At 40.4% G+C, this 15897-nt stretch overlaps 1 protein-coding gene across 2 annotated transcripts in view; it reads left to right on the top strand.

The window, feature by feature from the left end:
• The window catches only part of TFB1M (transcription factor B1, mitochondrial), a 152911-nt gene that overhangs the window by 75600 nt on the left and 61414 nt on the right, over nt 1–15897 (top strand). For both annotated transcript variants that reach the window (XM_075862686.1, XM_075862687.1), the window contains exons 5-6: nt 1310–1461; nt 15180–15299. In XM_075862686.1, the coding sequence (XP_075718801.1) occupies nt 1310–1461; nt 15180–15299 (272 nt within the window). The remainder of the gene's footprint in view (nt 1–1309; nt 1462–15179; nt 15300–15897) is intronic.

The raw sequence follows: 15897 nt of genomic DNA on the forward strand, positions 1-15897 counted from the left end.
TATTGCGAAACTTGATACCAAAACAATACTTTTGCCAACAATGAAAAAAAATAAAAATTCTTCCATTTTCTGATGTGAGGCACGTGGTATGATGAATTTTGAATCTCCATGTACCTCACAATAATAGTAATTACCCCATCATAATGGACAACTTTGGGTTAATGTGTGAGGTACATGATGGGATTAATTACTATTAATGTGAGGCACATGGAGGTTCAAAATTCACAATAAAACATGTCTTACATTAATAAGTGAAAGAAAGCCATGTTTATTTTATTGTATAACAGCGTAAACATCATAAATGACGCTATAAATTTATTACAGTCGCGACAATTCCGAATATGTGTATATCTTATGTATTGAGACTTATTTTAATGTTTATTGTAAAAAAAATGTGTTGTTTGTCTTTTAGTCAACATTACTTTATTTTAATTTTTTTACTTTTTATTTTTAAACTTTAATGTACTGCCATATATCTATATGCCAGTACATCAGCCTGTGTACTGATAGTACACAGGCAGTTGTTAGGACATACCTTAGTATGCCCTAACAACAGGAAATCTGGTTAGACAGCCCTGGGGTCCTTCAGTGGACCCTGGGCTGTCTGCCCCTATATGGTATGCCCCTCATTCGCGTCACAGTTCACGTCTCATTTACACCTTGAATGCTGCGGTCAGCTTTGATAGCAGCATTCAGGGGAATATCGACGGAGATGAGAGATTTCTCTGATCGCTGCCGCAGGGTTGTGGCTATGTAATACAACCATTGCCCTGCTCCTGACAATAAGTGTGTGCGCACGGTCAGCATAAGGTGATGCGGCCAGCGCTGCACTAATGAGCGGCGGCACAGTCACTGAAGACAGAACATGGGGGTGTTTTGCAGTGTGCCCGCCATGTTTTGTCTACAGTGCCGGCAATCATTAGTGCAGCGCCGGCAGCAGCACATCGTGCTGACTGCGCAAGCACTTGTCAGGACTCAGGAGCGGGGCAATGGCTATATTACACAGCCGCAGCCCCGCTCTGCCTACATTCATGTGTTACAATGCTAAGCTGTGCGGCCGCACAGCTTAATATCAAAATACATGAAATAACGCTATTGAACCGTTTGAGGGTGCACTGTTTCGAAACAGTTTGAAAGTTTCGATGCATCGTGCAACCGTATTCAGACACGTGATCTGAAAGGGGTCCAACCTTGCTTTATGTGGCAGATGCAATTCACAAATAAAGACAAAATGTGTGCGAATTGTTGAAAGATTCTGCATGTTATTGTTTAAAAAAAGAACATGTTTTTACTGATCATTCATCTTTAGATCCACCAAATGTGCACATTATTGGGAATCTGCCTTTCAACGTCTCAACACCTCTAATTATCAAGTGGCTCGAGGAGATCTCCAACAGAACTGGCCCATTTACGTATGGCAGGACTCAGATGACTCTAACTTTTCAGCATGAAGTAGCAGAGGTATAATTAACACAGTTGTACCAACCATTCTGTAGTTTGTGTCACACCTGAATTAGAATTGATAGAGTTGTAGGAGTATATCTTAAGAAAAACAAAACAAAAAAAACCCACAATAAACTGAATCAAATTTACTTAACCCTTTCACGACCAATGATGAAAATGAACGTCATGGTCGGCTGCTAGTTCCCGCACCATGACGTTCATTTTCGTCAGTATTTCAAACTGTCACTCTGTGTAAACACAGAGTGACAGGCGCGCGCAGAAAGCTGTCCTAGACAGCTGTCACATCAGTCTCGCCGGACAGCGGACCATCGCCGCTACTTTCGGCAATTAACCCCTTAAGTGCGGCGACGGATTGCCGTCGCCGCATTTAAGTGGTTTGAAGCACATCGACAGCACCCACGAAGTGATCGTTGGGGCTACCAATGCTTGTCGTGGCAATCGGAGGTCAGACAATGACCTCCGGGTTGCCATGTACCGAAGCCTCGGAGGAGCAGCCTCCTGCCGATCCTCCGAGGCTTCCTGTCAGTGTAACTGTCACGTCACAATGACAGTTAGAGTACACTACACTACGTAGGTAGTGTAATGTACTCTAGCAGCGATCAAAGCTGCAACTCTAAATGTCCCTTAGTGGGACACGTAAAAATAAGTAATAAAGGTTTTAAAAAAAAGTGTAAAAATGAGTTTATAAGTTATATAAACACAAAATGCTTTTTTTTCCTATAATAAGACTTTTATTATAGAAAAAAAAATGAACACGTTAAAAAAGTACACATATTTGGTATCACCGCGTTCGTAACGACCCCAACTATAAAACTGTAATGTTATTTTTCCCGCACGATGAACACCCCAAAAAAAATTAATAAAAAACATTTTTTTTGGTCACCACCAAGTGATCAAAAAGTCGCATGTACTCAAAAATAGTACCAATAAAAACTTCAATCCGTCCCACAAAAAACAAGCCCTTACACAGCTTTTTTGACTAAAAAATAAAAAAATTATGTCTCTCAGAATATGGTGACACAGAATTTTTTTATAAATAAGTGATTTTATTGTGCAAACGCTAAAAAAAAGGACCAAACCTATATACATGTGGTATCGCCGTAATCGTACCAACTCCAGAATAAAGTAAAAATGTCATTTATAGCGTACGGTGAACGCCGCAAAAAGAAAACCTAAAAAAGGTGTCAGAATTCCTGTTTTTTGGTCAGGATTGCAAAAAAATTGAATAAAAAGTGATAAAAAAAAATCGCATGTACCCCAAAATGGTACCAATGAAAACTACAGATTGTCCCGCAACAAATAAGCCCTCACACGGCTCCGGTGGTGAAAAAAATAAAAAAGTTCTGGCTCTCAGAATATGGTGATGCAAAATGTGCAGAATGTTCCAAAATCGGTTAAGATCGGGCGCCATTAATCAGTGCGACACTGGCCACACATCTATGAATTATTATTTATTTACCGCATTATTATACCCTCTTATTATACCCTGATGTTCTCCACACAGATTACATATGCCCCCTCATTATAAACTGAAATATCAGCGAAACCCCAAACAAAACTACTACCAAGCAAAATCTGCGCTCCAAAAGCAAAATGGCGTCCCTCGCTTCTGAGTCCTGCAGCGTGCCCAAGCAGCAGTTTGCGCCCACACATATGGCATCGCCATACCTGGGAGAGCCCGCTTAACGTTTTATGAGGTATTTGTCTTCTGTGGCACAAACTGGCACAACATATCATGCACTAAAATGGCATATCAGTGGAAAATTGCAATTTTCACTTTGAACCATCCGCTGTGCACTAACTCCTTTGCGCACTATGACTTAATTGCTCGTCATGGTGCGGCGGTTGATGTATGGAGCGGGCTCACGTGCTGTGCCTGCTCCATACGCTGCGGGTGTCGGCTGTGTATTACAGCTGACACCCGGGACTAACGGACAAGTACAACAAACGCTCTGTTACAGAAGCCTGTAAGAATAACAATATAATGCAATACATTAGTATTGCAGTGTATTGTACCAGCGATCCAATGATCGCTGGATCAAGTCCCCTAAGGGGATTGATTAATAAAATGTGTAGAAGAATTATAGTTATTAGTAGTGAGAATTTTTTTTTTTTAAAGTTAAAAAAAAACAACACCTTTTCCCATTTTTCTTCTAAAGTAATGTAAAAAAAATTAACAAAATTGGTATCGCTACGTCCGTAAAAGTCCGAACTATTACAATATACCATTATTTAATTTGCACAGTGAACACCTTAAAAAAATTTAATAATTGAAACCGCCAAAATCGCAGTTTGTTTTTTTTCGTCACCTTAGCTCTAAAAAAAAAATGTAATACAACTTTTGAATCACTTTTTATGTACCAAAAAATGGTACCAATAAAAACTGCAGCACCTCCCGCAAGAAATAAACCCTCACACCACTCTATTGATGGAAAAATAAAAAAGTTATGGCTCTTGGAAAGCGGGGAGTGAAAATCTAAAATAAGAAAGCAAAAAATGGATCAGTCCTGAAAGGGTTAATTCATTTCTAATGAAAAAAACGTATGACCACAAGTAGGGTTTTTCCGTACTCGGGAGAAATTGCTTTATAAAAAATTGTTTTTATTTCCTCCTTTATCCTTTGGGAAAATGAGAAAATGCAACATTTTAGTGGAAAAAATGTTGATATAAATTTTCGGCCCTAATTCTGATAAACTCTGCAAAAGACCCGTGGGGTCTAAATGCTCACTATACCCCTAGAAAAATTCCTTGAAGGTTTTTCCAAAATGGGGTCACTTTTGGTGGGTTTCCACTGTTTTGGTCCCTCCAGTGCATTGCAAATGCGACATGGCACCGAAAACCATTCCAGCAAAATCAGAAATCCAAATGGTGCTCCTTCCCTTCTGAGCCCTGCTGTGGGTCCAAACAGCAGTTTATTACCACATATGGTGTATTGACGTAATCGGGAGACATTGCTTTACAAATGTTGGGGTGCATTTTCTTCGTTATTCCTTGTAAATATTAAAATTGTCTATGTTGTTTCAGAAAAAAAGTACATTTTAATTTTTACAGACTAATTCCAATATATTTCGCGAAGAACCTGTGTGGTCAAAATGCTAACTATACCCCTAGATAAATACCTTAAGGGGTGTAGTTTTCGAAATGGGGTAGTTTATGGGGAGTTCCTATCGTGGGTATTTTTGAAAACAGGAGAAAGAGGGTGATAGATTTTGAGGTGTGTTCCTTCATTTTCATGTTCGCTTTACAAAGAAATAGGACTTCAAACGAATACTTTTATGAAAAAAGTGAAATTTTTTTTTTTTCACCTGTTATGCATTAAATTTAGCAAAAAACTGTGGAGTCAAAATACTTACTATACCCCTAGATAAATACCTTAAGGGGTCTAGTTTTCAAAATGGGGTCATTTGTGGGGGTTTCCATCACTCTGAGACCTATGAGTACTTATGTACTTCAAAATTTATAAAATTATTATTCAATTTGTAAGTCCTCTAAATTGCTGAAAATTTATTTTATTTTTTCAAAAGTGCTGCCAAAATAGAGTAAAGAGATGGAAATATATATTTAATAAAAAAAATTGTACAGTATGTGTGTACATATGTGACATATTGCAGTTAAAAATAGGGAAAAATTGTAATTTTTACAAAATTTCTTCAATTTTTCTATTTTTTTATTAATTTCCGCAAATTTTATCAGTCTACTTTTACCACTAAAATAAAGTACAACATGTGACAAAAAGCAATGTCAGAATTACTTGGATATTCAAAACTTTCACAGAGTTATTCGCTGATAAAGTCAGACATACCAGATTTGACAAATCTGGCTTGGTCATTAAGGTACAAACAGGCCCGGTCATTAAGGGGTTAAAATCACAGAAAATATCCATAATTACTGATACACGGGCAGGTTAAAACACCAGTTTCTAGCAGGATGCAGGGAAGCCACAATGCTATATTGAGAAGGTGCAAAATACAGATGAGCAGCCACTTCACACCTGTCATCCATGAGGGGGGGGGGGGGGGCTGATTAGTATTATAATTGCACACATATATGGCTTCTATAAGGTGCCAGTGTCGTGGTTACGTGTAGTGCACCATGCTGACTTACAGCCTATTAGTTACACCCATACCATTAAATCAAGTGGACTGGGGGGGGGCTAGGTGCCAATGTGAGCAGACGCTGAGAGATGGAGCTCCCGAGACTAGCATCCTGTGTCTATTATTCTGCATCCACCAGATTGATATTCATTGTCCCAGACAGTGGATAAGAATCCTGATAACCCTTTGGACTAACTGGGAGACAAATGACGAGGTCTGAGGGTATGTTCACACGGCCTATTTTCGGCCTATTTTCGGGCCGTAAACGGCCGAAAAACGGCCGAAAAATCGGAAGCAGAACGCCTCCAAACATCTGCCCATTGATTTCAATAGAATAATGCGTTCTGTTCCGACGGAGCGTTTTTCGCTGCGTTTTTTTACGCGTAAAAAAACGGCAGCGAAAAAGAAGTGCAGGATACTTCTTGGGACGTTTTTGGAGCCGTTTTCCATAGACTCTATTGAAAAAAGCTCCAAAAACGGTCGTAAAAAATGCTGCGAAAATGGCGATTGGCTTAAAAAACTTCTGAAAATCAGGCTCTGTTTTCCCTTGAAAACAGCTCCGTATTTTGAGACATTTTCGAGTTTGTGTGTGAACATACCCTAAAAAAGACTAAAACCGAGCCGGGAAGTCTAGAGTGCGAGGCCCAAGATGGCACCGAGGAGAGGGCGCATGGCAGTCGGAGATCTAGAGACTGAGACGGCAGAAAGAGTGGGGAGGTTTGCTCCTCCCTCCCAGAGCAACACAAGGCTCAACTATGTCGGCGACAGTACAACCGCCAAGCCCGTTTTTTGGCTCCTGGTTTGCAGTGCTGGGAGAGGCGAGAGAGAGGAGGAGGAAGTTGGCGGCGGCCAACCCAGAACCTCACATCCTAATAGCAGGGACGAGGTGAGAAACCAACTCTGGCAGATATCATAATGGCTGTTAGATAGTACTCAACAGCTCTCAATGCTATAACATGTCAGGTGGGAGGTTTGAAAGAAGACTTAATGCTGCTAAGAAATTATTTGCAAAAAGCATCAGAACGCACTACAGAAGAAGAGGGCAGAGTCACGGAGGTTGAGGATGCCTTACCACCTATGCAGCATGACATTCAATTCCACACTAAAGCGGTAATGGCAATACAGGTGAAAGCGGATGATTTGGAAAACAGGCTGTGCCGCAATAATGTTCGATTATTTGAAGTTCCGGGGAAAGTGGAGGGAGCGAACCCAGATGAATGTTTTGAAAAATGGCTCCTGGAAATTTTTTCCCATGAGGTGCTGCCACCGCTATTTGCTATTGGGAACACATTTTTCTTTGAAACACTGAAGGACACACTATGATGGCGGCTGGACAGCCATGAACAGTAGCTGAGATGTTCAAGGGCAGCTGAAAGAGAGGAACCGGGGGACTGAGACCTGTAATGTAGATGATGTTGCACATATGGGCTTCTGGGCCTAGCTAACTGAAAATTGTGGATGTTTGTTATTAACAAGTAGTCTGGTGAGTAACATCGAACTCACTTCCTTGAGCCAAGCGGATAGGGATGTAATGGACGGCCCAGTGACGCTGGAGGAATTACAAGGGGGATCACGGGATATCACCAATTAAAAATCTCCGGGGGTGGATAGTATACTAGCTGAGTGGTATAAAGGTTTTGAGGTGCAACAGTTGCCTCCAATGTTGAAGACTTTTCAGGACAGCTTTGGTAGGGGTAGGTTGCCGGAAACTGTTTATAAGGCTGTGGTGGTGGTGGTCCTCCTTAAGGAGGGGAAATATATTCATTTGCCAGATTCCTATAGGCCTGTATCCTTATTAAACTCAGATGTTAAAACACTAGCGAAACTTATGGCTAACAGTTTAACCAAAGTAGATCAAACAAGACCAGTCGGGTTTTATGCCCTCAAAATCTTCAGCGGATATTAATTTTTAACTTGCAGGCGATCCCGAATGCCCACTTAGGAAGAGCAATACTGTCATAAGATGCGGCAAAGGCATTTGATAGTGTTGAGTAAGTGTATCTGTGGACCGTCCTGGCTAAGTTTGGATTTGGCCCAAATTTCATTAGATGGGTTCAACTATTGTATAACGCTCATACAGCTAAAATATGGATGAATGGGTCCATGTCAGGATGGTTTTTGCAGACTAGAGGTACGAAACAAGGGTGTCCTCTATAACCCTTATTTACATTGTCAGTGGAATCGTTGGCATGCGCTGTCAGGCAACATCCACAGATAAGGGGATTTAGGTATGAGCAGTTAAATGAACGTATAGCGATGTCTGCTGATGATTTATTACTGTATATGACGGAAACTAACTCTACACTACCAGTGGTTATGGATGCCATCACTCAATTTGGCAGTTTTTCTGGCTTGTCTATTAATTGGACTAAATCGTCTTTAATGAAATTGGATCCTATTCAAACTCCCAGAGTGTTAAGTGGGGAGATGATACCGATGGTGTCCAAATTCAAGTATCCAAGAATTAGAGTAAAAACGAAGGGGTCTGATTATCTTTCTTTAAACCTACAGCCATTGTTGGAGAGAATTAAGGCTAGGGTGGAGAAATGGTCCAAATTGCCTCCTTCGTCACTGGGTCATTCCAATTTGATTAAAATGACATGAATGACAGAAATTCTTTATGTAATACATAACATGCCTATATGGATCCCAAAAGGGTGGTTTATATGGAGAGTACCACGTATTAAATTGGAGACGTTGCAGCTACCGAAAGATTAGGGAGGATTGGCACTGCCAAATGCATGGATATATTATTTTGCGGCACAATGTCAGTACTTTGGGGGGTGGGATAGGGAAGGCACTGGGGGGGGGTCTTGTGTAATGATTATAATCCATATAGGGAAGCAAATGTCACCTCTGCTGGCTCTTGAAGCACATAAATTTAAAGCTCTAGCCCAGGGGAGACCAACTCTCTCGCTTTAGCATAGGGTATTTTGGGAATGTAAAAAGATTCTGTCTCTGGGGAACTGTAATATATATACTCCTTAAAGGGATAATCCATACCTATGGGAAATAAATCAATTGGAAGGGATGCAGGGTTGGAAACAGGCCTTGAAGTCCTTTCAGCAGCTGAGGGAAGAGTTTGGTATAGATAACAGGGTATTCTATCAATACTTGCAAATCCGTCATGCACGTCAGGCTCGAGCTCACACGGTCGATATAGATATTGGAGGTTTGGATTGGGTGGTTAGGGCGGAAACTACTAAAGGTCTTATCTCTATGGTAAATCATGGACTGCTCCAAGATTATCTGGAGGATCAGATGGAGCAGGTCAAGGTTAAATAGGAGCAGGCGTTGGGGGCCTCTATCAAAGGATGAGTGGGCGGAAGTGACCGCGTCTCCTAGTTGTCTATCAGTTAATATAGCTCGAAGAAGATCACAACTGTTCCTCATTCATAGAGCTTAGAGAACTCCCGTGGTGTTACAACATATGGGAGTGAGGGATGATGCCCGCTGTCCATGATGTCCAGAAAAGAATGCTGACCTTATACACATGTTCTGGTATTTGTGGAATTTAGGGGAAATTGTGGTTAGCGAAACGAGACCTTTTAGAAGGGGGTATGGAGTGGGCCTACAAGAGATGCCGAAAGTTGGGGTGCTAGGAATTGTGGAAGATTTATTGGGGGATAGGATGGAACAATTGGCATTGGCAAAAAGTCTGTATCGTGTCCTAAAAGGTATAGCGAAACATTTGCTGCAGGCAGAACCTCCTAATATAGGAGAAATTGTAAATTCCATTAATGGTACTATGATGTAAGGATGCACGATGCATCGAAACGTCGATACTGTTTCGATACTTTGCATCCCCAAACGGTTCGATACCGTCATTTCATGTATTTCGATACTTAGCTGCGCAGCCGCACAGCTAAGTATAGTAACACATGAATGTATGATAGCGGGGCTGCGGCTGTGTAACACAGCCAAGGCCCGGCTCCTGAGTCCTGATAACAAGTGCGCGGGGTCACGATGATGTGATGCGGGAGGCGCTGCACTAATGAGCGGCGGCACTGAAGACAGAACATGACGAGCGCACTGCAAAACACCCCCATGTTCTGTCCTCAGTGCCTGAACCGCCACTCATTAGCGCATCACCTCATGCTGACCGCGCACGCACTTACTGTCAGGAGCGGAGCAATGGCTGTATTACACAGCTGCAGCCCCGCTCTATAACGGCGGAGATCAGAGAAACCTCTCATCTCCGCCACTATTCTCCTGAATGCTGCGATCACAGCGGACTGCAGCATTCAGGGGAAAATGAGAAGGGGGGATGCCCCTTGGATCGCGTCACAGGGAATTCCTATGACGCGATTGAGGGCCATACCATATATGGGCAGACAGCCCAGGGTCCATTGAAGGACCCCAGGGCTGTCCTACCATATTTCCTGTTATTAGGGCATACTTAGGTATGTCCTAACAACTGCCTGTGTACTATCAGTACATAGGCTAATGTACTGGCATATAGATATATGCCAGTACATTAAAGTTTAAAAAATAAACTAAAAACATAAAGTAATGTTACATTTAAAAAAACCTGCACAACTATTTTTTTGCATCATTTATGATGTGTACGCTGTAAAAAAATGCTATAAAAACTGCTGTCTTTCACTTATTGTGGGGCACGAGGTGAGATGAATTTAACCTCCATGTGCCTCACATTAATAGTAATTAACCCCATCATGTACCTTATATATTAACCCATTATAACTGAGAAACATGATGGGGTTAATTACTATTAATGTTTACTATTAATGTGAGGCACGTGGAGGTTAAATTCATTATCACACCACACGCCTCACATCAGAAAATGGAAGAACTTTTTTTTTATTATTACTGTTGGCAAAGTATCGAATTGGTATCGAAATCGCAATACTAAACGAAGTATCGGTATCGAAGTCCAAATTCTGGTATTGTGACATCCCAACTATGATGGAACGAACAGTATATTTGAAAAGGGGGGCTTCAAAGAAGTTTGATAAATAATGAGGGAAGTAGTTGGATTATTCAAGGCTGGCGACTAGAGAACTGCTTAGACAAAGAGGGGTTAATATGGATGTTTAAAGGAAATACTCTGCCTGAAGAGGAGTAGACCAAGGAAGAGCAATAATATACAGTATTGGGAAACAATGGGGTCTAGGAAGGGGTAGAGGCTAACGGGTTGTGCAACAGGGGGGGGGGGTTGGTTGGGGTTTATGAGACATGATAATACTGTAATTTTATTTGAGTGTGTAAATGTCAACACATTACTTACTGTTATGCAATTACTGTAAACAATGTAATTTATTGTCTCAATAAACTTGATTTGATTTTAAAAAAAATCATGCGGATTGCCCAGCACCTTCTAAGTGAACCACACAAAGTGCTGATACCCCATTCTTCCCCACCATCACAATACCAGGTTGCATCCTGCAAAAATAGTAATATGAGGTAATAGTTTATATTTTAGCCAAAATGTGCAACCCGCGTCAAGGGTTCTCATCCTCTTGCAAGTCCCTATGTAATTACATAGTTGATAAAGTTGAAAAAAAGACACAGGTTTATCAAGTTCAACCTATAATTCTACAGAAGAAGGCAAAAACCCCTATGATGCCAATTCCTTCATTAGAGGAAATATGGCAATCAGAATAAATCCCTAGATCAACGTCCTATCTCCAGATTCTAGTACTCATAACTTGTGGTAGGGCTGGGAAATTATGATCAAAATCATGTAACCTCGATTACGATTATTGAGGCCACACCCCATTTTCATGCCACGCTCCCTATTTGCATGCTATACCATTGAATTTGTATCCCCTGAGCCTGCTGTAGACTACTATATATAATATACCCCCTGACACTGCCCCCACACAGTATATTGCCCCCAAAGTGCTCCCCACACAGTATAATGTTCCATGGCTGCCCCCACACATAATGCCCCTATAACTGCCTCCACAAGCCCCCCTTCTACCCTTATTTTAATATATGCCCTGCTGACTCTTTAGAATCTAACTGTGGGTTGAGTGTTGCGTTCTGCAGCCGTTGGCACTTAATTTAATTAGTAATCGTGACCCATTATTAAGATTTATCATTAATGACCATCCTGTTTCCTATCACTAATCCAGCTGTTAATCCCTTGCTGCCACAGCCATTTTTCGGTTATTCATTTTCGTTTTTTCCTCCCCATCTTCCAAAAACTAACTTTTTTACTTTTCCATAAATAAAGTCGTATCTTGCAGGATGAGTTGTCGATTTTCATGGCACCGTTTTTGTACCATATAATGTGCTGGGAAATTGTAAATCACTTCTTTGGGGGTGGAATGAGAAAAAACAGGGATTCATTCATTGTTCTTTTGGGTTTCCTTTTTACGTCATTCGACCTACAATAAAAACGACATGTCAACTTTTTTTCTGTGGGTCAATACGATTATGGCGATACCAAATTTATATATATAGATTTTAATGTTTTACTACTTTAAGAATGAAAAAGATAATTGACAAAAATAAATTTGTGTTGCCATAATTTTTTTATATTTGTCGATTGAGCGGTGTGAGCTCTTGTTGTTTGTAGGGCAATCTGTAATTTTGGGGTACAAAACCCTACGTCAAATGTCGGCAAGGAAGCGGTTGACCCAATTACACATATTTTCTACCAGTCCCAGCATTCTCATTTTGTATACCAACCTTTTATGCGGCTTAGTATCACAGGTCTTTGATAGCCTATATTCTAAAAACAATCCATGAGCCCAGAAACATTAACACTCATATAGATGTAATTGTCAGTCTCTGCTAACAGCAGTAGAATTAATATACTGTCTATACTAGAGGGAAGCGTCTGTAGATCGATATCCCAGAATTGATTCTGAGCTGATGGTATGCTAAAAACAATCAACACAGCCCCCTCCCAACATGTTTCACCGAGATGGCGCCCTCAGGGGTACATTGTCATTGCCCCATTGTACCTCTGAGGATACAGCTACTTATTGTATTAGATGTATACCATCTGGACCCGGTGATCTGGCTATTTTAGTGCTTCTAAGGCAGCACTGCACTTCTTGCTGGGATAAGCTGGTCATATTTAACCCCTTCCCAACATCCGCCGTGTATATATGGCAGAGGTTGGGTGGGAAAATATGGAGTGGGCTCACGGGCTTAGTCCACTCCAAAAAACGGGAGTGCCGGCTGTATGTTACAGTCGTCACTTCAGTGTTATGAGCGGGATCCTGCTCGTTTAACCCCTTAGATGCTGCGGTCAATAGTGACAGCAGCATCTTAAGCAGTTAGAAACGGGGATGGCCCCCTCTGAGGTTCCATTAGCCCCCTCGCGATGCGATCATGGGGTGCCGATGGTTGACTCGGCAGCCTGGGGGCCTAATGAAGGCCCCCATATCTGCCATCTTTCAACTCCTATACAAAGATAGAAGCCCTAGAGGGACTTATTAAAATAAGTAAGTTATAGTATATATATATATATATATATATATATATATATATCAAATAAGTAAGTTATAGTATATATATATATATATATATCAACCCTAGAGGGACTTATTAAAATAAGTAAGTTATAGTATATATATATATATATATATATATATATATCAACCATACAACAGAATAACGGCACCAGGACTTCAGAGTAGATGAAGCAGGGTGGATTTATTCACCTCAAGTGAGGTCACTTGAGGTGAATAAATCCACCCTGTTTCATCTACTCTGAAGTCCCGGTGCCGTTATTCTGGTGTATGGTCATTTTATATTCAAGTTGAGGAACTGATTCATCCTCTGGTAACGAGCACATGGCCTTATATATAGGTATGTTGGAGTGCTGTGTTAATTTCCTCTTGGACTGTATATATATATATATATATATATATATAAGTAGTAAAACATAAAAAAAATATATAAATTTCGTATAGCTGTAATCATATTGACGCGCAGAATAAAGTCAACATGTCGATTTTACTGCGCGGTGACGGCCATGAAAACGAAAGCCAATAAACTATGGAGGATTCACAGTTTTTTTCCCCATTCTACACCACAGAGACATTTTTCCCAGTTTCCCAGTACATTATATGGTACAATAAATGGTGCTGTAGAAAACTACAACTCGTCCTGCAAGAAACAAGCCCTTATACGGTTATATCGATAGAAAATTTTAAAAGTTGTAGGTTTGAGAATGTGGGAGGATAAGTCGAAAATTTAAATCTCAAAAATGGCTGCTGAGGAAAGGGGTAAATGGAGAATTTACTTTATCTCTAATCATGTCATATGTCATAAATTTTCCTTTGTAAATACAGTAGTGAAGGCTTTTAATAGATTGGCCCATTCCTCATTCTCCTCTACCATTACACCCAGATTATTGCTGAGAGGGCCAATAATTTCCATTTTTAATTTTTACACTACAGAAACCTGCCTGCATTTCAGAGGTCTAGAAGGTCTTTTTCAGGAGACTGCTGCATAATCCATGAGGTTTGGCAATTAACAGCTAACTTCCTTTGCCATGATAAAAAATAGCAAGCATCTACAGAAAAATGTGGTTTTATAATCTCAGGAAAACTAGATGAATATGTCTCCATGAACACTGCTTGACAGTGGGGTACAGTAATATCTTTAGGTGCCAACATACTGGCAGACACACTTTTGAAAGTCATGTACAGCACACGGGTTGCTGTATAAGGGTATATTCACACATACTGTTTTGCACTGGTAGTGTGCCACTTTTAGCCTTGCGGTTTTTACAAGTGATAAACGTGTTTTTGCATTAAGCATTGTAAGGCTTTGTTCACATCTGCATCGGGATTCAGTTCGTGATTTCCGTCAGAGAAACCCACGAACGGAAACCATAGCTTTCCGTTTGCATTACCATTGATTTCAATGGTAACGCTTCCTTTTCGAATGGTTTCCGTTTGTCTTCGTTCCGTATGGTTTGCTTTTTTTTTGAGCGGAAAAGTCTGACTGAACCCACGAACGGAAACCCGACGCAGATGTGAATGATGCCCAAGTAGTCAGTAATTCCACTAATGCCAATCATCTTCCATGAAAGTGATCTCATCAATGCCAAGAGTATCACCAGAGGGGTAAAAACAATTAAGAAACAAATTAGCATAAATCTAAAATTGTTTATAACTTGGTCAAAAATGATCGTTTTTCAAAATAAAAACCAGTGTTGTTATCTACATTACAGCGCCGATCAGATTATGTAGGAGATAGGACACTTATAATCTGGTGACAGAGCCTCTTTGAGTAAGAAATGGTGGGCTTTCTTTGACTAAGTTGTGAAAATTGAGGTCTTAAGTGTATTTATAAAGTAGTTAAAACATACTCTGTATGCTCTTTATTATTTAAAGAGAGCCTGTAATGGACTTTTAAAAAAAAAAAATTATAGCTAAATTAGTGATGTCTTAATAGAACTAATAGTAGGGCGTATAATAACACTAAACAGTCCCAAAGTACCAATCGGGGCCACCTTATATTGATAGCTGGGATTTCAGCTGTCAGAACCCAGGTCTGCATTTAGTAAAAAAAGTTATTCAATATTATATTTTAAGACATGTATTGTAGAACAAAGTATACTTAATATAAAACAATGTACACAGTGGTTTATTGTGATAGCCATAACATTTATGCTACTTCAATTATTTACAGAGGATGACAGCAGCAACTGGCAGTAAACAGAGGACTCGACTCTCTATCATGACTCAGTATCTCTGCCAAGTCAAGCATTGTTTTTCTATTCCTGGTCGAGCCTTTGTACCAAAACCTGAGGTAAGATGCTGTATATGCTCAATGCTCCCAAAGGAGATTTTCTGGGCTTCTATTATTTTTATTTAGCACTCTTATTCTTTCCCTCCCTCCATCTTTCTTGTACCCACTGAACTGAGCGCTGCTGGATTTAAACATTGCAGCAGCGCTCAAGTCTATCCTCTCCCTTCTCTTCCAGCGTCTGTGGAGTTGGGACATACACTGACTTTTTTTTAAGAACATGTATTTGAAATGCCTCTCAGGGTCCTTTTAGACTGGCAGACATAGCACGCAGATCGGTTGCATTTATATGGAGCCATTATTGTGTTCTATGGGGACGGACAAGATCGTTCATCCCCATACAGATTGAATAATTGTCCTCAGCAAATCCCCTGTTTACATATGGAGATTTACTGCCGACAACAACGATTTTTACTTCCACATAAAGGATGCGATCAGCCGCATTCCGTTCCATCGTGTATCAGCCAGTGTAAAGGGTCTTTATTCTTGAAGAATAAAAGGGCTAAATTAAAAAAAAATGGAAAACCCTATTATAGCGACTATGTAGATATTGTGCACATATTAATAAATGAGCATTGCATGCTATAAACTAGATCTGAAG

The sequence above is a fragment of the Rhinoderma darwinii genome, chromosome 4 (genome assembly GCF_050947455.1).
Source record: "Rhinoderma darwinii isolate aRhiDar2 chromosome 4, aRhiDar2.hap1, whole genome shotgun sequence".
Classification (NCBI taxonomy): domain Eukaryota; kingdom Metazoa; phylum Chordata; class Amphibia; order Anura; family Rhinodermatidae; genus Rhinoderma; species Rhinoderma darwinii.